The sequence below is a fragment of the Schistocerca serialis genome, chromosome 2 (assembly GCF_023864345.2).
Source record: "Schistocerca serialis cubense isolate TAMUIC-IGC-003099 chromosome 2, iqSchSeri2.2, whole genome shotgun sequence".
NCBI classification, from domain to species: Eukaryota; Metazoa; Arthropoda; class Insecta; order Orthoptera; family Acrididae; genus Schistocerca; species Schistocerca serialis.
The window spans coordinates 455,846,890-455,870,413 of NC_064639.1; the positions used below are offsets into that span (position 1 = coordinate 455,846,890).

Below are 23,524 nucleotides of genomic sequence, written 5' to 3' on the forward strand. Positions count from 1 at the left end.
TTATTCCTGGTATACAGTTCTTTTTTTACAAATAACTTATTAAATAATGTAATGCCACACTGTTCACTCATATCTCACTATCAGTTACTGCACACACTATACACACATTGTATCATAACACTTCATTCACTACGCACACTATATTGTATAGTCCGTACATATAATATTGGAAAAAAAGCAATTGTGCATTTAAAGGTAAATTTTAACAATTTAATGTGTTACATGAAGGCCTTTTAAATAACAAAAGAATACGATAAACATTACATGTATTACATACATAGTTTTTGCTAGGTATAAGAAGAAATAATATGCGGTGCAATTAATGACACATGATTGGAGCAGACTGTGAGCAATAACAGGAATAAATACAAACAAATATATTATGTACATTTAAGAAATAATACTTCAGAGAGAATTTATCAGGCATAAATGAACATTTTCTCAGGGATTAGTTACATTTACAATCTTGTTGGTTAAAAAAATTGTATACTGTGTAAAAAATTTAATCTTCAATCGTTGGATACTAATTTATTTAATACCATCATTGACTTGTTTAGTAGTGTCACCAAGTTTCTCTTATTGAAATCATACAAAAAGTATGTTGTATTCTAGTCCCAAAATATTTGGTCACAAAGGTTTCTTCGTCTTTTCAGCAGGCCAAAGAATGGCATCAACAGGCCCATCATATGAGGCTCTGGCAGTGTCTTCAGTGAGCCCGTATGTTTATCATGTGGAATTAAACAGGCCTGAAAAATTAAATGCTTTCAATGAAGCAATGTGGCAGTGAGTATTTTCCTATGTTTGGTGTAATTGCATACTTCATTTTTTTCTGGAGTAACCTCACTTGTTTAGAGTGTTATTCTTAAATAAGTAAATTAATAAGTAAAAAGTGGTACTTATCTGTTAAGGAAATTTAATGTATCAAAATATGAGTTTTTAAAGAGGTGCTACAAATTTATTGGTAATATACATCATACTTCTGATAATATACATTGCGTGCTTTGTGAACACTAGTGTACCAAGTGTTTGTAAATGGAACCATTTGTAATTGAATAGTCCATTGAATAACTAACAGCATTTAATTCGAAGCTGTCTGACAGATTAAACAGGAGGAAAGATCTTGGTAGAGAAAATCATGTCGTGGTTATTGGTGGTTCCAGGAACAGATTGGATATTAGCAGTAAGTACACAATTGAAATTGATAGTAGTCACGGTGGTGGAAAAGCTCCTCATATAGATGTGAAGATTGTGTCACTCTTTGAGTGATCAGAACATCCTGCTGAGTGTGTAAATGCAAAGCTTCAGGACTCTCCCATCACACAATGGTTTTGTTATTGCCTCACTCCTCACATGGTCACACCACACTTGGCATGGTCTACATTTGAATGTTCCCAGTAAGAGGTTACTTACATGACTGTCTTCCAGAAGCATTTACTGTCTCTCCAAGCCCTGCAATTCCCAATAATTTTACTAAGACATTTTTATGGCAAATTTTTCTGTAGGAGATAGTTGCTGAGTAACGATACACACAGTTGCAACAGTACATCTACATCTATACTCTGCAAACCACTGTGAGGTGCATGGCAGAGGATATGTTCCATTGTACCAGTTATTAGGCTTTCTTTCTGTTCCATTCACGTATGGAGCACAGGAAGAATGGTTGTTCGAATGCCTCTGTCCGTGCAGTAATTATTCTAATCTTATCCTCACAGTCCCTGGGTCAGCGATATGTAGGGCATTCTAGTATATTCCCAGAGCAGTCATTTAAAGGCGGTTCTTGATGATTTGTTAGTAGACTTTCTTGGGATAGTTTACGTCTGTCTTCCTACCAGTTCAGTACCTTCACTATCTCTGTGACACACTCCCATGGATTAAACAACCCTGTGACAATTCGTGCTGCCCTTCTCTGTGTCCATTCAATATCCCTTGTTAGTCCTATCTGGTATGGGTCCCACACACTTCAACAGAATTCTAGAATTAGTTGCACAATCTCCTGTGTATAGACTGATTACATTTCCCCAGTATTCAACCAATAAACTGAAATCTACCGCCTTCTTTATCCGTGACAGAACCTATGTGATCATTCCATTTCATATCCCTACAAAGTGTTACACTCAGGTATGTGTACGAGTTGGCTGATTCCAACAGTGACTAATTGTTATTATAGTCATAGGTGTAACAACTATAACGGCTTCTGACATCAAATGTAACAGTTGTGTTACTAAATGTGACACTTCTGTCACTCAATGTAACTGTGTTTTCTCTTTTGATGCTGTCAATTGTCAGGATGAGCATTCTAAAGTATTCTGTCAGGGTGAAAATATTAAATAAATTAACTTTTCTCTCTTAACAACATGTGGGCAGGGTGGGTTCTTCCTTGGCTCGGGTATGAGGTCGAATGAAACATCATTTTTACGTAAGTTAACTTTTATTAAAAGTTTCATACAACTGTATCTTACTGGGACGTTCTGGTTCGGAGAGCGGCAGCCGTGTCGTTTGCGTAGCCTTGTGCTGCGACAGCGGCGGCGGCGGCGTCTGATTACGCGTAGCGGTGTGTATCTCGTGTCGCCGTCTCGCCCAGCTGACCGGAGACGCGCAGCGCGAGGTGGCCCGTTTAATTATTGCGAGCGACGTCGTGCATCGGATGGTGATACCTTGAATGTGACGTCCCAGTGTTTCTCTTCTCTAAGCGGCCGCGTGTGTTGTGCGTCGACCAGCGGAGCGGCGCGGCGGGGGAAGGCCAGTGTCCCGAACTCGAGCCACGGACTCCCGCTTGCCAGTCTTCGGCTGTCAGGTCTTCATCCCAGCTCACAGGTAACTACTGATGTGAGGCCGTCTCCTTCCCGTCCTCACGAGTCACCCGGGTATGTAAAAACCAGACTTCCAATACCTTTTAACTTCTGTCTTCTGGCGCCGCGGCTGCTGCTTGCTATTCCATTACAGCGGCGGACTTGGTGCGTCTGTGCATGATGCAGTCTCTTCTTGCATGACGGTCTTCAGCACCGAAACTGACTGAAAACTACTGCTACTCTTCTTTTCTTCCTTCGTCTCTCGTCTTCGTCTCCGTCCCCGTCTTCATCTGTCTTCAACTGTCTTCATCTGTCTTCCTCCGTCTACCTTTGTCGGGCCCACCGCGTCTCGCGTATTTATTCACTTCAGTTCACTGGAGGTGAACGACTTCACGGCCATTGCCTCTTCTGTCACGTTGAAAAGCTTCTCGAAGAATCTTATTGACCTCGGTCATTGGCTCTTGGAATGTAGGCGGGGGCCTCTGATCGCATGTGACGACTGAGAAACACGTGAGCCGGTCATTGCCTCTTCCGTCACGTTGAAAAGCTTCTGGTAGGCGAGGGCCTTTGCTCACATGCGACAACTGAGAAACACGTGAGCCGGTCGGCGATGCCCTGACGGCTGAATCGACAGCGCCCGCTTATGTGGAACTCGCTGACTCCACGTTCATTGTTTCTTCTGTTCTGCCCGCTGAATGCCAGTATGTAACTCTCTAAACTAAACCAAGTTTTCCATTTATATTCTAATTTGTAGTTCACTTTGATTTCACTAATTTATTTACGTAAGTAACACTCAACATAGGATACTTCATTTTTTCGTTTTGTGAAGTGCAAAATTGTACATTTATGAACATTAGAGCAAGTTGCCAATCTCTGCACCACGTTGAAATCTCATCAAGAAATGACTGAATATTTATGCAGCTTTTTTCAGATAGTACATAGAAAACTGTACCATCTTAAAAAAATCCAGATTTTACTGTTAATATTGTCTGCAAGGTCATTAACGTACAATATGTACAGCAAGGGTCCCAACACACTTCCCTTAGGCATGCCTGAAATTATTTCTACATCTGATGATGACTTTCCATCCAAGACAACATGCTATGTCTTCCCTACCAAAAAGTCCTCAGTCCAGTCACAAATTTCACTTGACACCCTATATGGTCCCTCTTTTGACAATACGTGTAGGTGCAGTACTGAGTCAAATGCTTTTAAGAAATCAAGAAACACTGCAACTAACTGGTTGTCTTGATCGAAAGCTTTCAGTATGTCATGTGAGAAAAGTCCAAGTTGGGTTTCACATGATCAGTGTTTTCGAAATCCATGCTGGTTGTTACCTCATGCTTGAGCTCAAAATGTGTTCCAAGATTGTACAACAAATCAATGTCAAGGATACGACATAGTAGTTATGTGGATCACTTCTACTATCCTTCTTGTAGACGGGTTTGACTTGTGTCTTTTTCAAAGAACTGGGCACAGTTTTTTGTTTGAGGGATCTATGATAGATTACAGTAAGAACAGGGGCTAACTCAGCTGCAAATTCAGTATAGAAGCTGACAGGGATTCTGTTGGTTTCTGGAGCTTTGTTTAATTTTAACAGTTTAGGGTGTTTCTCAACACCACTGACACTAATAATCATTTCATTCATCTTGTCAGTGGTATGAGGATTAAACTGGGGCAATTCTCCTGGGTTTTCCTTTGTAAAGGAACATTTGAAAATGGAGTTCAGCATCTCAGTTTTTGCTTTGCTACCTTCATTTGCTGGGGATTGGACACTAACTTTGGTGCCATTAATAACCTTTACATACGACCAGTGAAAGATCACTTGACAATATTCTGCTATGGTAGTCACTGAAGGCATCACACATTGCTCTCTAGACAGCCAAACACGTTCAATTCAGCATCTCCCCATCTATAGCCCTACGCTATGTTTTACAACTGTTGCGCACTAACCTCTGTTTCTTTAGAAGTTTCTTTACAGTGAATGTATACCATGGAAGTTCCCTCCCATTAGGAACTGCTCTACGGGGTATACATCTATCCAGTGCATGGTCAGCTATTCTTTTCATCTTGAGCCAGAGTTCTTCTACATGCTCCTGCCCTGTGCTGAAAGTCTCAAGTTCCTCATTGAGATATAACACTACTGATTTTTTTATCTAGTTTACTGAAAGTAGATATATTTCTGCTTGTTTCAGTTGTCCTTTGTCAATTAATGTGGCCACAACCATGTCATGGTCACTGATAGCACTTTCGAGGTCAGATCTATTTGTTGCAATTAGATTCAATATATTGCCATCATGAATGGGTTTCCTGATTATCTGTTCTCAGTTGTTTTCAGAGAAGGCATTTAGTAAAGTTTCACAGGATGTCTTATCACACCCATCACTGACAAAACTATAATCTTCCCAATTAACTGGTGGAAGATTAAAGTATTACTACAGATGTGCTGTGCATGCCATAACATCATTTGGAAGTCACAGAAATTGAATAGAGACTTCTAGATGGATACAAGTTTGTATCACATTTTATAGGTGCATTGTGAGGAAAGGAGTTACACACACACACACACACACACACACACACACACACACACACACACACACACACACACACACACAAAAGCTCCATGCCAGAGACATCAGTGAATACTGAATTGAACAGCTATCTGGTGTACTTCAGTATTAGACCTGGATACATAAAAGATAGCAAGGTTTTCTGACAACCTGTAGGCCACAATAGGAAATCTTTTAAACCTCATCAATCCCTTAGAGGTGGTATTAATAACATTTGGTAGATTTTAATATAGATTATGTCTTGGAGCACTATGTGAAATAAGGGAAAGGCAACTACTCATTCATAGCAGATTGATGTGGGAGCACAGAAACACACAACGGCAGACAGCGTTCACACTAGCTTTTGAGTACTAACAAAAGGAAAGGACACACACACACACACACACACACACACACACACACACACACACACACACACACACACACACACCCACACAGAGAGAGAGAGAGAGAGAGAGAGAGAGAGAGAGAGACGGAGGGGGGGGGGGGGGGGGAAGCTCGATAGCTAATGTGAATGCTGTTTTCTGTGCTCCAAGAACTGGTCTGCTAGGAGGTGAGTGGTTACCGTTTCCTTATTTTACATACTGTTCCAGCCATGAACTTCCATTATTGTTATAAATTACGCCTTGGATAGTTCTTATTTAGGACACCTAGAGTTATGTACATCAGGATTTGGTTTTGCCCACATTGTAACAGGCATGAAACAAACTCAGTGAAGCAAATGCTATTGGACATCCAGGCAATAGTAGTAGTGGGACAGATGGTGTAAAATTGGCTACTAAAAGTGTCAAATTCTTCCTAGCTGAAAACATAAGTCAAAAAATTGTTCATTAAAAGCAGTTCCTGTAAATAGGTTGTTCATTCTACACCACCAGACGTAATTTTTGTCAGCTGATGAGTCAAGAAGTATTTTTTGAAAGATTGAATTCTGCCTGGTTGAGAACAAAGGTGCCTGTACAATGTACTGAAAAATTCACAACTCCAGTACTATAAATAGAAATGATTTCTATAAGCTACGCATCCCTCTCTAACGTTGAGAATGAAGTTTTGTACTTGGGTACAAAAATCTCTAATCGATCGCTGGTGGAGATCTGGCAGGATATTGGAAATCTCCAAATATTTAAAAACACAGTGAAAGACTACCTTGTTAGCCACACTGTCTACAGTTTATCGGAATACTTGCACTCAGGAATGTTAATTCTGAGTAACCTCATTATTTTTGTTAGATCATGACTGCTAGTATATAAACAGCTGATAGTGGACTGTGTAAAATCACATAAATGCTTTGTTTGGAGTATTGGATTGCTACTACGATTGTGTAAATGAAAAAAGAAAAGAGAAATTACATTATGTGCATAACAAAATAAATTCTAGAAGCGAAAACTAGCTATCATACGAAATTTGGAAACTAAATTCAATTCTCATTTTTGTTGTGACTTTCCGATCTTTCAAAGTGCCGCCGCGCAGTTACGTGCATCCTCTACATGCGGCGCTGTCTGCCAGCCATGCAGCAGCAGCGCCACCTAAGCGGCCAGCCAGCCAGCGGCCGCTATACTCGAACTCGGTTATGATTTGACTGTTAAAGTGTACACACGTCTTACTCTGTTTACTTGATCTGTGACTTTCATGTATTGTGTCTTCCTTGAAATATATTTGTTCAACTTGAAGTTATAACAGATTTACCAAATCACAATCTCGTACTTTGGTTCACCATGGCATATCCTGCTGGTTGCCAGATGTGCTACCTTTCAGTGTGAAATGTAGAGGTTGACATAGGTGGTTTGTACTGCACATGGTAGACAAGGAATGGAGAAAACTCTGTACATCACTATCAGTAAACACTGGTTTAATTCTCTTACAGAAGGTGCTCAATATGACTGCAACCCACTCTGATACACTTTGTTTTTTGTCTGATGATGTATTGCTGAAACTTTGGAAAGATTTCCGGCATATCACAAATGACTCCAATGATTTCTGCACATATTCATGCCACAAGATCTTGTGGTGACACCATGGGAGTCTTGTACACCACAGTTTTCATGTCTAGTGGTATCAGGTATGGTGAGTGAGGTGGTCAGGCTATTGGGCCTTCATGTCCAAACAATGTGTTACCAAAGGTGTCATTCGAATGGCCACATACCACATTGTTGAAGTGTGCAGGAACACCACCTACTCGAACCACATGGCATGAGGAATGTCTAAAGGCCCCTTGTCTAACAACTGGATAAGACATCTCACATAAATACGAGGTAATTGGCACCATCAACATTGGGCATGATGTATGGACCTGTGACAGGGTCATCAGTGAGACTTGGCCCCACACTTACAACAAAGCACTGATGGCTTCAGATATGCGGCCCGTGAGGATGTCCTTCCATCCAAATATAGCTGTTTCTGGCATTGGAACATGTGACCCCTCATAAAGAGACACTCATCAGAAAACAAAATACATTGTAGGAAATGAGGAATCTGCATACTTTGTTATAGCAACCATTGGCAAAAGTTGACAAAATGAGGAAAGTCATCCTGAGTCATTGCAGTAGCCTTATGTAGTTTGTAGGTATGGAGGTGCTCATTGTGCCTAATGTGCCGCACTACCATGCGTTTCACACCTGTGGCGTGTGCTATAGCCGGGATGCTCATAAAAGGCTGCATTGTGAGATGCGGACATAAAGCTTCTTCAAATTCTGATGTGCCCTGTGTTTACAGGCGTGTGGTGATGATCAGGACATAAGCTGTCCATTTCACATGAACCCGCCTCCATCCCTGTAAACGTGATGTGGGCTGGGTGACACTTGTTGGGGTAATCTTCTTCGCAGAGCAGGCAAACCCCTCTTGCATTCCTTTGGGTTTCCCCAAACATGTGAAGCATGTTAGTGTAAACTCCAGTTATGCACACAACCACCAATGCTCAATCTCATTTTACCTTAGTCACACGAGTTACTGAAAACTACAAACACTACTAAACTACGGAACACAATACAGTACTGTACTCTACTGTTGTCTACATCTATTGCTGTGTGTATTGTAAACAAATGAAGAAATACCACTGGCAAACACATCCACATCACAGTGTTCTCTCTACTGCTAGTCTGTGTCAATTTGCTTACCTACAGTCCCATTTCAGAGGCCCTAGCACATCAAAAGTCACAAAGTGACTGCAATATGTATTTTCTTCTTTACTCCTTGCCTAGCTTGTGTTGTCCAAACTGCCGACATTTTCCTGCACTTTTCAGGGACACTTGCATGCAAACAAGGCATTTTTTTAACATATGTTTATTAGCAAAATATACTCGCAAGGTACCCATGGACCAACCACATCTTGTAATATATTTTTAATACTCTGTATACCACATGCAGAGTTACTTGTAAGTACGTCTGGGGTTTCAGAAGACAACTGTGCAAAAACTACAAGACATACAGGAAAAAGACATATACCAGTGGATAGAGCTCTCTCTCCAAGTGTAATTTCATAATACTTGCCGTGGTGTAGCCGCTCTAGGGTGGAGGAATCTCAGAACGAGTAGACAAATAATCTGCTCCACATTGTTTCATTGAATTAGTTTGCACGTGCAAACAGGTAACCCAATGAACAGATTTTCAAAGCTGGCTGCTATTGTGCTATCCTAGGCAGTTTGTATTGGTGACTTCAGTGAACCACAAGCACATCGATGTTTGCTCCAGCACAAATGGTGCCTTTATATATACAATATGGAGTAAAAACTTGGCGAGTTGGTCTGTCTACCGAAATGAGTCTGTTTTGTATGTCTGTAAAACCTTTTATTCATGCTCCATTTTTGCACAAGGACAGAGAGAGACAGGTATGGAGAGCTGCCTGAAGCTAGTCTTCAAACTGAAGAAGAAGAAGAAAAGGACTCCTACTACTTTGTTGTATTTGGTTATAGAAGTACAAACTATATTGTAACAGTTGTCTTGTACGTTATGTGGACTAACACATCATGGTATCGGTTCACACATTACCACCACACACACACACACACACACACACACACACACACACACACACACACACACACACACACACACCTCCATGGGGTTCTGTTTCCCCAAAACACTTATAGGCTGCTTGCCGAATGTGACGTCACTCTTAATTTTCTACGTACATTTGAAATGTATAGGGAACAACCCAAGAAGGGTTTTTCATCTATTTCCATCCATACACACAGCGAATATTATGCCACATGTTGCACATTATTATTTATAGTGTACAAATTACTTTGAATTAACGATGATATTTTTACATGGAATGTGCTCATTATTACCTACAATTTATATTCTACTGTGGCTTAAAATCGAGAAATTATTCATGTAATATCACTGTTTGATTCAGTTAAGGAGCATGTTTAACTCATTCTTATTAAGTGTTGCCTAATCTGTTTCTCCTGCCATGAATTGTATCTCACAAGTGAAGTCTATGATTTTAGATATTTCATTCTTGCTGGTCCTCTGGGATGATACATTGGTTTCTTGGTTGTTTCCAAGTATCATAAATGCTCTTCTTCCTATCCTGAGAAAGCCTTGCTGCCATTTAACTTGTACTGGCTGTAGTGTCTGGAATCTTCTTGTGGCAGGATTTTGTCTTGTCAAATACACTTTCAATTCATGATGTAATACCTTTTCAGATAATCTGTTTAATACATCATATAATCCACTGCCCCTAACGATATTATAAATGCCGTTTAAAACTTTATATAAATGCTATTATTTTTCAATATCTCTCTCTCTCTCTCTCTCTCTCCTCTCTCTCTCTCTCTCTCTCTCTACCTGTGACCTGAGATATTTCTATGTAATTCACATTTTATGATGATGACATGATCGTGAACCCATGTAAGCACACAGAATTTGTATGTGTATCTCTGCCTGTTAATGTGTAGCTTGACTCGTTCCGATAACTTGACTCATTCCACAAGCCTGTAAGTGAATGACTGACTATGCTTGGAATCAGGCTTGGACCTCTCTTTCACACTGAAAAGTCTCTCGACTCAGCCATCCAGAAAAGTCTTATAGGCTGTGTAAAAGTATCAATCTGCCAGTATCTTCCCCCTGTTCTGGCAAATTCCAAGAAATGTAGTGTTCTCAGAAGAGCTGTGTACTCTGAAGTTTCCTATTCTGCCAATCTGGTTGTAAGACATGGCTGGATGGCCAAGTATAGAAAGTTTCCCTGGAAGGCAGAACTTCAGAGTCGTGGTCCACTTAGAGTGGGCACAATGTGAAAATAATTTCAGGAAACATTCTATTACATACAACCACAAACTAATGTACGAAAAAGCTCTGACAATCAAAGTACATAATTGTGGTTGCCACATTTGTGTTTTTTGCTTTCTAAAATTTAACCAAAATGCAGCAAGTTATGTACTTAAGTCAAATCAAGCCATTCAGTTATTGAATGCTGTTGATAATTATAACGTCGCAATCAAAGAAAGAAGTAGTCTATTAAAATCACTACACAGCATTATACTGATTCCAGCATTAAGGACCATATTAGGCATACAGAATGGTGATGAGTCAAGGAAGACACCAGAGAGAGAGAGAGAGAGAGAGAGAGAGAGAGAGAGAGAGAGAGAGAGAGAGAGAGAGAGAGAGAGAGTTATAAGTCTGGGAAAAAAAGTTTCTGTAATTTATATCATTTATAGATACTGTGCTATTTCCAGATTCTGTTAGCTATCAGTACTACCTTAATATTTTTTGCAATGGGTTAGTAGTTAATACTCACTGTTAACATATTTAAATACACATAATCTACACTTTTGGTTGAGAGTATTTATTACTCAAGCTTTTAAAATTAAATTTCAGTAACCTTGGAGAATGTTTCAATGATCTGGGACAAAATGCAGATTGCAGAGCTATTGTTCTGTCAGGTGCAGGGAAGCTGTTCACTGCAGGTACTGAAATTTTTTAATACCGTGGAATTACAGTATTTGTGTACTGTGTGGACACAGTTCAAAATTTGAGTTTTTTGTGTTAATTCTTAATGGAATCAAGTAATGAACAATTTGTATCTTCACAGTAACTCTAGCATATAGGGTTACTATTCATATGATAGCCAACTAGAAACTTTCTCATGATGTTAATCAAGAATGTTTGAAACACTAGTTTTATTTATTATTATCTTAAAATGCAATGCCAGCCTCAATAATATAGTAGTTAAGTAAAAGTTCATAGTCCTTGCTGTAGTGGCATTATTTGCTAAGTTTGAGAGTTTATTGAAAGATTGTGTTGATTAAGAATGCTTTAGTATTCTATCTCTGAACATAAAAAAAGATAATCATGAAAAAACCGACAACTATTTGTTGGGTCCACAGAGATATATCAACTGTTGCATGTAATTAGGGATTGTTCCATATTTCAGCGAATGAAATGTCTTCTTTTTTAATGGTTCATGAGAATGGTAGAAACTTATATTAAAAGCTCTAAATTTCGATGTGGGCTACAGATACAAGAAGGGAAGCCAAAACTTGTATTAGCATGCAATTTCTCACTCACCTTCAATACGACAGCTGTATTTAATATAATCAGCCATATGTCTCATAGACTGAGCGGTCCTATAAGGAACGATACTGTGGAGACATGGCTTAGCCACAGGCTCCTCCCCTCCCCTCCCCCCCCCCCCCCCCCAAAAAAAAAAAAAAATCCCCCGAAACAACCTTTAACAATACAAATGAAACCAGATGTAGATATATTTTTAACAGCTGTTTGCTAGTAACGACCTTGCCCAGCTTACCAGATTTTTAGTTGGCGGAGAATCTGAATAGTTCGTGCACATTTAAAACTGCTGCTACAACCAAGGTAATCCAGCTGTTAAATCACTGGACTCACTTTCAGAAGTTTAAATCCCTTCCTAACCGTATGGGTTTAGGTTTTCTGCAGTTCTCGTAAATTGTTGAGGGCTGGAGGTGGAATGACCCATTCAAAATGAATGTAGCCAGTTTAATTCAAAACCTAGATTGTGCGGATCATTGATAACATTATGGTTGATGGTATCATGTTTCTCCGCCTCCTCCTCCTCCTCCGTCTTCATCTGTTATCATTGTTATCTTCAGAAATGCCACATCGTTCTTCAAAGAAAGGGAAACACTGAAGAATGAAAAGCAAGGCAAAAATAGAGTCTGATATCAATTTCACATCTTTTGAGGGCTCAACGATGATGATTCTACCAGCTTGATAACAACAGGATGAACAGTCAAAAAATCCCGTGTGTTATTACCACTTTGCGGACTAGGGGTACGAGATGAGACCAAGCCACTGTATTAACTGGCTCCCACATTTTAATGAAAAATGAGAGCCATGTGGTTAATTTAAAGTTCTTAAGATGAACCACTTACTCACTTTCTCTGACACCCTTAGGAGACAACCTTAATCTAGGTAAAATGACAATATAAGACCAGTGCAGAACTTTGCAGGTGTGTTTGTTTCCCATCTATGGCAAACTGCTCAGCAAATCCATGCCTAATGCTTGATTAGATCTAGCATGATAGATTAATGTAATTTGTCATTCTTAACCTTTTCTTCTTGACTATGATGGTTCATCTCGGACTCCTGATTCACCTGTACTTCCATTGCAATTATAAACTGGTACACCACATCTTAAATCTTTACCAAATAACTTTGAGATTTCAGAAGTATTGATAATGTTTGTATTCTCTTCATGAAACATACATAAACTTGCCATGCAACCACTTTCTTGATTCTGGATATCATATCTGAACTTGGAATCATAATCAGCAAGAATGTCAAAGATTAATTACAAATCTAATTTTTTTACAAGTTTCAACTGTTTCTCTCTATGCTTCGGAATGCAATGAATCTCCAAGGCAGATTGGCAGTCCATGATATAATTATTTCCATGTTCGAGCAGGTATTTCCTTTTGTGAAGTCACTGTAATTGCTGTCACATGTTGAAAAATCACATTGTCCTTTGATAGAGCTCAGAACATTAAATATTAATAATAATCCCCACACAATATTTGCACTTCTATGTATGAGATCTTATTGTATAATTCTCAAGTGTATCATTCATCAGTAATTAGATGTAAAGATACACATAACTCCTCTGGAGTGATACATATCTGCATCTACATCGATACTTCACAAGCCACCGTAAGGTGTGTGGTACCCTGTACCTCTACTTGTCATTTCCCCTCTTGTTCCACTCACAAACAGAGTGAGGGAAAAATGACTGTCTGTACGCCTCCGTATGAGCCCTAATTTCTAGTATCTTATCTTCATGGTCCTTAAGCATGTTTGCTGGCAGGTGCACAATTGTTTGGCAGTCATTTTCATATGCCGGTTCTCTAAATTTTCTCAATAGTGATTCCTGAAAAGAATGCCACCTTCCCTCTAGGGATTCCCATTTGAGTTCCAGAAGCATCTCCGTAACACTTAAGTTTCTTTTAACCTTCCGGTAACAAATCTAGCAGCATTCCTTTGAGTTGCTTTGATATTGTATGTTTGTACAGTTCTCGTGTGTGAATGATTTTTTGAACGTGAAATTTAAAACTTCGGCTTTCATTTTGTTATCTTCAACTGCCATACCAGAATGGTCAACAAGAGACTATATGGAAGCCTTAGACCCACTTAGTGATTTTACATACAACCAGAATTTTCTCGGGTACTCTGCCAGATCTTTTACTAAGGTGTGACGGTGGCAGTTATTGCATGCTTCAGGCATAGATATTTTCACAGACTCGTGAATCTCTACTAACCTTCGCTTGTCATTTGTGCATCCCCTTTTGAACCTAGAGTGCAACAGCCTCTGCTTCCTCAGCATCTTACATGTTTTGTTATTAAACCATGGTGGGTATTTTCCGTCCTTTATGCACATATTACGCACTTAGCTCTCCAGACATCGATTTAATATCTGCTTAAACTTTGCCCGTAATTCCTCTACATCCATCTTACTTGTACTAAGTGACGCCAATTCACTGTCTCAATAAGATGCCAATGACTGCTTATCTGCTCTATCTAGCAAAACCACTCTCCTAGCCTTCTTGACTGGTTTATTAACTTTCGTAATCGTAGTTGCTATAACAACATCGTGATGGCTCATCCCTAGTTCTGTACTGACATTATCAATAAGATCTGGCCTATTTGTAGCTGCAAGGTCTAAGATATTTCCACTGCATGTGGGCTGTTGAGCTAGCTGCTCAAGACAATTTTCAGAAAACGTGTTCGAAGTATTTCGTATGACTGTATGTCTGTACTCCCTGCAATGAATCCATGGACATCCCAATCCAACTCGACAGGTTAAAGTTGCCTCCAAGTAGTATTGCATGGTCTGACTATTTATGCACTATTGACCTTAGACTTTCTTTGAATAACTCTAGAACTGCCACAGCAGAGTTGGGTGGCCAGTAAAAACATCCAACAATTAACTTTGTTTCACCTATACCTGTTACACATGACCACACTCAACTTCAACCTCAATAGAGATAATATTTTTGTCAACAGCAATGCAAACTCCACCTCCTATGGCCTCTAATCTGCGTTTCTGATATATGTTCCACGACTCGTTAAATATTCCCGAGCTTTCTACTTCGGGTTTCAGTCAGCTCTCAGTCCCAAGAATAATTTGAATGTGAGAACTTTCCTATAGGACAGTAAATTCAGGAACTTTATTACAAATACTTTGACAGTTTACTGATAAAATTGTGACAGTCAAAGTGTCTTTATTCTGAATGCTGTTTGACTTCCCTTGCTGTTAATTGACTGGCGAGTGTTCATCATAGTACCTCAAACTACCGCTTGGCCTATAAAAACCCTCATATGCATTCCACAAGTACTCTGCTACCTAAGTAGCTGCTTCCTTTATGTAGTGCACCTCTGACCTATCAAGGGGAGTCCTGCAAATCCCCACATGGTAGCGCAGGTCCAGGAATCCACAACAAAGACCATCACAGAGTCGACGAAGCCTTTGGTTAAGACCCTCCACTTGGCTCCAAACCAAAGGACCCCAGTCAACTCTAGAAATGATGCTGCAAATTGCAAGCTCCACTTGCACCCCGTGGGCAAGGGCAGCACTTTTCACCACCTCTGCCAGTCGCCTGTATCAATTGAGGATCGCCTCAGAACCCAGGCGACAGTTGTCATCGGTACCAATGTGAGCCACAACTTGCAGAAGACTGCACCCTGCATGCTCGATAGCCACCGACAAGGCTGCTTCCACATCTTGGATGAGGCCCCCTGGCAGACATACAGAGTGCATCACACTGGCTTTTTTGCCAACCCTGAACACTAGCTCCATATTGCGCCTAACATTGCAGCACCCAATAATCAATACACCCCTCCCCCCATGTGCCTGCTTGGACCCTGCTGAAGGAGTGGTCAGGCGGCCAGTCCACACTGGCCCTCTGCCTCGAGCAATGCGAACGCGTTACCACCCACCACTCACCCTGCTGTGAGGGTGGATCCACCGTGTCGTGTGCACTAGGAGGTGCCACAGAAGCTGAGCTCATGAGAAAACTAGTGACACCTGAGGTGTCCCATCTGATGTGCGAGATTCTCTGCCACTGCTACACCCTGAGGCAGTAGCCTGATGGTGACTGACCATAGCCAACAGCACGTTCAGCTGGTCGCGAACTGTGGCCAACTCCTCCTGCGTCTGCACACAGCATCCACACATCCTAGCAAGACTAACTGAAGAAGTGAACTATAAAAGCAGACAATCCTAGATATGGGACTTGCTACCCTCCTGTTGTATCACCAATAGGCAATGATGTGTTAAAGAACTTTGTAGCTGGCTGTTCTGTGAGCAACTACTGTGCTAAAGACTGAATGAATTGACACTTACAAAAACGCAAGATTAACCCTCTTAAACAGAGACACAGGCACGAAAGTTATTAAATATACTACGTGGAAAACACAGAAGAGGATAAACACTTAACTTGCCACTCTTTAGACGTGTTTGTATCACAGTCAAGACCTGTAGCTTGACTGACTGTCTTACTAAATGAATGGATGGTTGCTTTCAAAACAAAACAAATGAGAAACTAATGCGCTTCAGACTGAATGAATGTACACTTACAAAAATGCAAGATTGACACTCTTAAACAGAGACACACACACGAAATTTAATAAATTTACTATGTGGAAAACACAGAAAAGGATAAACCACTTAACTTGCCACTCTGTAGACGTACTCGTATCGCAGCCAAGAGCTGGAGACTTTTATGTCGTACTGAGAGCATATCCTGATGACCACAACTACAGGTACATCACAAGCAGTGATAGGTTTGCTCACATATTTCCATCAGAAAGCAATGTCAAGTGTTTTAGGCTCTCTATGGAGCTGTAGATGCAAGGAGATTAAACATCATCTCAAACAATGCAGACACACACAAAAATGTGTTCTTCTAATGGAAACTGGAATTATACAAATAAAAACTGTTGTTACAGACAGTATGAAAATGCAATAATGATTCCTACATTAAAGCCTAAAAAGGAGTGTACCAAACCACGTAGTTACTGCAGTGTTACTCTCATTCCATTTAGAGGAGGTACTTGTGCATCAAAGGAGAACTGTGACCATGAATTTGGTGAACAAAATTCTTCTGAGCTGCTTAAAATAGGTTACCGTTAGTAACAAGTTTTCCTATCACACAAATAATCAACTTTTATGCCCCTGTAAAAATCTTGCAACATAACTTGGACATAAACTGATTAGCACCTGCTAACTAGTGTGTTGCTGCACATTTGGAATGAAATACTGCAGTGTTTGTGTGGGCTTGGATTTGACAAGTCCTAGCTAGGTTTCTGGAGGTAAGTTGCACTAGATACCTACACCCAGGTCACACATTTCCCATAAATTGTGGACTTCTGGTTTGTGGACATGGAGCTCACACCTGATGTGTTCCATTGGGTTCAGGTCTGGTGAATTCAGTGGAAGCAGCAATATGAATTCACTATTGTGCTTCTCAGACTACTGTAGCATGAATCTAGCCTTGTGACAGAGAGAGTTATGCTGCTGGAAGATTCCATCACCATTGTGGAAAACTTCAAGCATGGAAGGATGAATGTGGTCCACAATAATGTTCGTGTAGCCCCATATCTGTCACAGTACCTTCAATTAGTACTGCATGTCCATGAAAACTTAGGTCTATGTCCCCCATGACATAATACAACTCCACCAGCATTCATGGCACGTTGTGTGTTTTGAGTAGGTGTTCTTCTGCAACATGGTGTGTGTGGACATGGATATTTGGGATGGGGAATCTAGAAATGTGCTTCATCTCACCAGGAGACATGTTTCTATTGATCCAAAGTCCAACCTCAATAATCCTCTGCCCACTGCAGTCATAATTGACAGTATTGTTGAGTTAACATGGAAACACTTAAGGGTTGTCTGCTGCAGAGCACTACACTCAACAATATGTTCTGAATAGAGTGCTCTGAAACACTTGGGCCTGCTCAGCATTATACTCTGTCATCAATACGCCACAGATTGCCATATATCCTCGTTTACAGAGCAGGAAAGCCCTTGCTCCCGTGTTCTTGGAAGAAGTGTGGAAGTCCAAAAGCTTGTTGCCTAGTCAGTTTAACTCTCCTTCAACCACTTTCCATAAAAGTTCACGACAATAGCACATGAACAGATAATCAACTTCACCGTTTCAAATTTGTTCATTCCCAGATATCAGGCCTTAACAATCTGCCCTTGTCAGTCTCTGATGTCAGTGGATTTTCCCATTTGCGGTCCTTATCATTGCTACTATGATTCCCCATGCTTCTCTGCTCTGCTTACATATGTTCCTTACCACATCACGTGCCTGCAACGCCTGCAGGTAGTTCAATCTTGTGGTGGGTAGTGATTGTAATGTTTTGGCTCATCAGAGTGCGAGCTTGAATCTAAGGCAAGTAGCAATTTTGATTGTAGTGAGTGTCTGGGAAAGGGAGCCGCATGGGGTTGGATGATTTAAGAAAAAGATGGGGAGTGAAGAGTAGAAAAGAACATGTAGATGCATGTGTGCGAGGTTTCTATGAAATTTTCTGCTGTTCATGTAACCTAATAACCATAAAATGCCAACTGTATTTGTTTTGAAAAGACAAGGAGAATAGACAGAAAACGCCTATATTTGTTAGCATCTGAAAAAAAAAAAAAAATTACAAATGTGTGAAATTGTTTCTGTTCAGTTTTTAACCCACTGTCATTCATAATGGCAGACAATATTTTAATATTATTGTGTACATGATATCTGGGTCTAATCTTTGGCACCATCTTTTGCAATCTCATGCAGCATCTATTTAGAATGCTGAATTGGCTGCACAGACAATTTTTCCTGTCTGTATTGGAGCCAGTCTAGTGGGCGACCGTCAGATTGGTCTCCCACCACTGATCGGGTCATTTTCAGCCTGGAATCTCATTGACTGGCGTAAATTGTCTTTAGTGATGAGCCCTGATGACCAGCAAAGATGTGTCTGGAGATTCCGTGGACTGTGGTGGGATACCAACCTGTCACCCACACATCATATGGCCCAACAGCCAGGAGTGATAGTGTGAGCATCATTTCATTTCATAGCAGTCAGACTCCTTCGGTTGTCATCCACAGCACCCTCATAGCACAGTAGTATGTTGATGATATTCTGTTCCCTGTTTTGTTGCACTTCATGGAAAGCCATCTTGGGCTCACATTTCAGCAAGAAAATGCCTGCTCACACATCATGGGAGTTTCTATTGGTTGTCTTCATACTTGCCAAACCCTGCCTTGGCCAGCAAGGTTGCTATATCTCTCCCCAGTTGATAATGTTTGGAGCATTATGGGCTGGACCCTCCAACCACCTCAGAAGTTTTTACAATCTAACACACCAGTTGGACAGAATTTGGCACAATATCCATTAGGAGGACATCCAACACCACCTATCGATCAATGTCAAGCTGAATAATTGATTGCATAAGGGCCAGAGGTGGATCAAGTGTAATTGACTTGTGCTCAATTTTTGAAGCTCTTTCACTTGCAAAAATCATCCAACTTTTCTGAAACTGTAATCATTTCTCTGTCTGTACATGTACGTAACATGTACCAATTTCTGTCCCATTCAGATAATCCTCCATCATGCATCATATTTGTCTTAGAGTGTATTTAGTGTTGCTATATAGTACTTTTCTTGACTTTCCATAGTAAGAACTGCTCTCTTAAACTGTGGGTATTGAAGGTTTGCTACTGCATGGATCGTGTCGCATGTAAATTTTTTTGTACATTTCATATCTGACTCTCCTTTAGCACTACCTCTATGTTGATGAAATTACAATAAAAATACTCGTGAACTTATGACAAAACAGTATTGTTTGTTTCTGCTCGTATTTACAGTGCCAGTAAGTGCGAAGCCTCTTCTGGTATATGCTGTCTCTCATCTTCTGGCACTGCAGTCTTCATGGCCTTGTTGATGTGCGAACTAGAACAATAATTTGTTTCAAGTATATCTTCCCTGTCCTTTAACAACCTGTCAAAAAATATTTCTACATCAGACCATCGCATTCCAGATAGAAGTTTGAGTGTGACAGGGTGACATACCATATTTCTCTTTCCTTTTAGCTTCCAGAATTGCACTGAGAACTTCAAAGATTTAATTATCTTTTACCAGCACGATTAAGATTATGAAGTACTTCCAGGGCAATAACGTTTTTCTTCAATAGATTGATGGTGTGCATGTTGCACAGCCTATGCTGGCAATGTGTAGATATAGTTAGCATGAAATGTTACTCACAGCCAACATATTTTGAGCATTTCTTGTTATAACAGCAGCAAACTTTCTATTGCCTACCTCATTGATAACATCATTGGTATATCTTGACAATATTGGGCAAGTGCATGGTGTGTTGGTGCCTCATAATAAGGTCGTATCTTCTTGAAGGAATCTTGCCAGTGTGTAGTTTTTAACATTAAAAGAGGTACACCTGTCACATACACTGCTTTAGCACATCTTTAGCAACTTATTCATCTGTAACAGCTATAGACTGAATGGCAACAGTACAACAGTCAGCTTTAAACATCTCTACAGACTGTCATACTTGCTGATGCAGAAGGCATAGTCTCAACACTATTCCTTCCAGCTTCTATTTCCAACTGCTTCTTTTTCTTTCTTGTTGTAGGTTGTGACAATACCAGACATGTATTAAGTTATGCCTCTACCTGACATTCATTGAGATGCTGACAGTTGCAATGCCAGTGCATAATGTTATAGCTTTGTTACAATATTTACATATGGCTTCCATTTGTCCATCCACATTTCCATATATTGTCTGGCTGCAGAAGACTCAGTAACTATGATGGTCACAGACACTTTGATAGATTTATCACAAGAGAACAAGCACATCATTGGATCAAATGTTTATGTCCAGCACAATCTAGCTTCTGCATTTCCTCTACTGAACATTTTCATGTCTAGGGGTGTTTCTCTACCACCCAGGACACATTGGTTCAGTGGTTTGCAGCAGTTTAAGGAACGAAATTAACTTGTCATAAAACCATGTCTACTTCAATTAAACTGCTTAATGTATTAAAAAAGATGCTGTGACTTACCAAACGGGAAAGCGCTGGTAGATAGACACAATGAAACACACACACACACACACACACACACACACACACACACACACACACACACACACACACACACACACAAAAATATCAAGCTTTCGCAACCCATGGTTGCTTCATCAGGAAAGAGGGAAGGAGAGGGAAAAACGAAAGAATGTGGGTTTTAAGGGAGAGGGTAAGGAGTTATTCCAATCCCTGGAGTGGAAAGTGGTAGATCAGCCAAAGACATTCTTTGCTGCTTTAAGAGATAAGAAAAGATTGAGCTGATGATGTAACAAGGTGGGTAGAGGACATTTGTAGACACGTAAGAGCAACATGGATGCATATGACTGAAGACAGGAATGAAATAAAATATCTACAGGCTTTATTCAGCAGTATATATGAAATATCTGATGATTATTACAATCAAATTTGAAATGAAGATCTGCTTTGCTATTGCTTCTCTTGTTAAAATTTGTTTCAGGTATTGACCTAAATTCTATGGTCAAAATTGGTGCTTCAATATCAGAACAAGATGATGTCGCACGTCGCTGTAAAATTCTGTCCAATTTTATTAAAAAGTACCAAGATGCCATTACATCACTTGAGAAGGTTGGTATGCTGTTTTTCTTTGCTGCATAGATATCCTATATATCCTATTCCCTACCCTCTCCTCAGTTACCATTCCTTTTCTTTCTCTAATTATCTTAACACACCACTGCCTTGTGGTTGGTCTCGGGAGGGATGAAGGCTAAGGGAGAAAACCCTGAAAGAAAATCTGGAGTGGGGCCCCAAAGGCGGTTGGAAGGCACACTACGTCCCCTTCTGGCAGCTCCTGCAACCAAAGTGTTACCAGACATATTGGTTTGCCTTTCCTCTGGATATTATCATTTAGGTCGAGAGGGAGACCGTGATGATTGGGCAACTCACGAGTCTTCATATTTATCGCTCAGGCTTGTAGCGTCCTGGAGAGGACACTTCAGCGACGTCCAAGGACTTTGGCACAACATGGGAAGAGGCAGTTAACGGTTATAAGCTCTGTCTGATTGGCGTAAGACTCGAGTGCCAGGGGCCACTTCCGACGGTGGGAGAGATCATTGCATCTCACTGGACAGCTACCGCCCGCCTCAAGCTTGGCAGTCCCCAGCCAATAAGGTGCTATCCCATCACTATCCGCCTGCTTCATGGGGTGTGTGGAGCTTAGAAGTAATCTTTGACAAGCGGGTTGATATAGTGCACCTATCAACAACAAAAATGAAATAATAAAGAAATCACTATTTCGTATTGCCACCTGGAATGTTAGGACCATGTGTTCAAGGTACATTGACAATGCCCAAGAGGTTGATTACATCTGTAAGACTGCCATAATTGACAGAGAGCTCCATCATTTGAATGTTGACATCGCGGGACTGCAGGAGACACAGCTTCCAGATGCGAGCTTTGTCAGGGAAGATAATTACACATTCTTCTGGCAGGGGAAGTCTCAAGACGAGCCAAGACTTCATGGTGTAGGATTTGCTGTTAAAAACACCCTCCTGAACTATACTGTGCCACCATCCGGTGGAACAGAGCGAATTATTGCTTTGAAAATATGCTCCTCAAGTGACGCTGTCAACATCCTAAATGTGTACACTCCCACCTTATCATCCAGCATGGAAGAGAAGGATCTGTTTTATGATTTACTTAGCGATGGAATAGCCAAGGTACCTAGCACCGAGATACTGTATATTCTAGGGGACTTTAATTCTAGAGTTGGATCAGATAATGACATATGGCCGAATTGCCTGGGACATCATGGGGTGGGAAAAATGAATGAAAATGGCCAGAGACTGCTTGAAGTTTGCTGCTTTTATGGACTCTGTATTACAAACACACATTTACAGCTTAAGGATCAGCACATGGTGTCTTGGAGAGACCCGCACTCTCATCACTGGCATCAACTTGACTTAGTCATAGCTAGGCGTACTGGTCTCAAAAATGTGCTATTGACACGAAGTTATCGTAGTGCTGATTGCAACACTGACTACGCCCTGGTGGAGTGCACATTGAGGTTCACTTCTAAGAAATGTCACTACGCTAAACTGAGAGGTCATCCCCATATCAACACAGATCATGTTCATGACACACAAAGAAAGCAGGATTTTGCCAATAATTTTGAAAGTGCTTTCCCAAGAAATGTGCAAGCAGAAAGGAATGTTGATAAGAAATGGGCAAAACTCTCAGGTGCAATCTACAACTCAGCAGTATTGGCCTATGGAATAAAAGGAAAAAGAAATAAGGACTGGTACGAGCAAAATTTGGAAGAAATGGAACCAGTCACTGAGGCTAAACGGAAAGCCCTGCTCCCTTACAAAAGAAACCCAAATGAAAGAACTCGAGATGACCTACAAAAAGCAAAGAACAGGGCACAGTAAACATCCAGGAGATGCACAAAGAACTACTGGCTGAATTTATGTGCAGGTATACAGAAAGTGGCAGATTCTGGGGATGCTAAGGCAATGTACGATGGTATTACGAAAGCAATTGGACCAACTGTCAGAAAAGCAGCTCCTCTGAAGTCCAAGACGGGTGAAGTCATTACTGATGAAGGCAAACAAATAGAACGCTGGGTTGAACACTACCTCGAGTTGTATGC

The 23,524-nt window shown here is 40.5% G+C and overlaps 1 protein-coding gene across 7 annotated transcripts in view; it reads left to right on the forward strand.

The window, feature by feature from the left end:
- The window catches only part of LOC126457347 (delta(3,5)-Delta(2,4)-dienoyl-CoA isomerase, mitochondrial), a 93,610-nt gene that overhangs the window by 31,251 nt on the left and 38,835 nt on the right, over positions 1-23,524 (forward strand). For 5 of the 7 annotated variants that reach the window (XM_050093573.1, XM_050093575.1, XM_050093571.1 and 2 more), the window contains exons 2-4: positions 654-783; positions 11,177-11,265; positions 21,374-21,501. In XM_050093573.1, coding sequence (XP_049949530.1) covers positions 665-783; positions 11,177-11,265; positions 21,374-21,501 — 336 coding nt within the window. In that variant the 5' untranslated portion in view covers positions 654-664. The remainder of the gene's footprint in view (positions 1-653; positions 784-11,176; positions 11,266-21,373; positions 21,502-23,524) is intronic. The other 2 variants (XM_050093572.1, XM_050093570.1) reach the window with 1 other exon arrangement.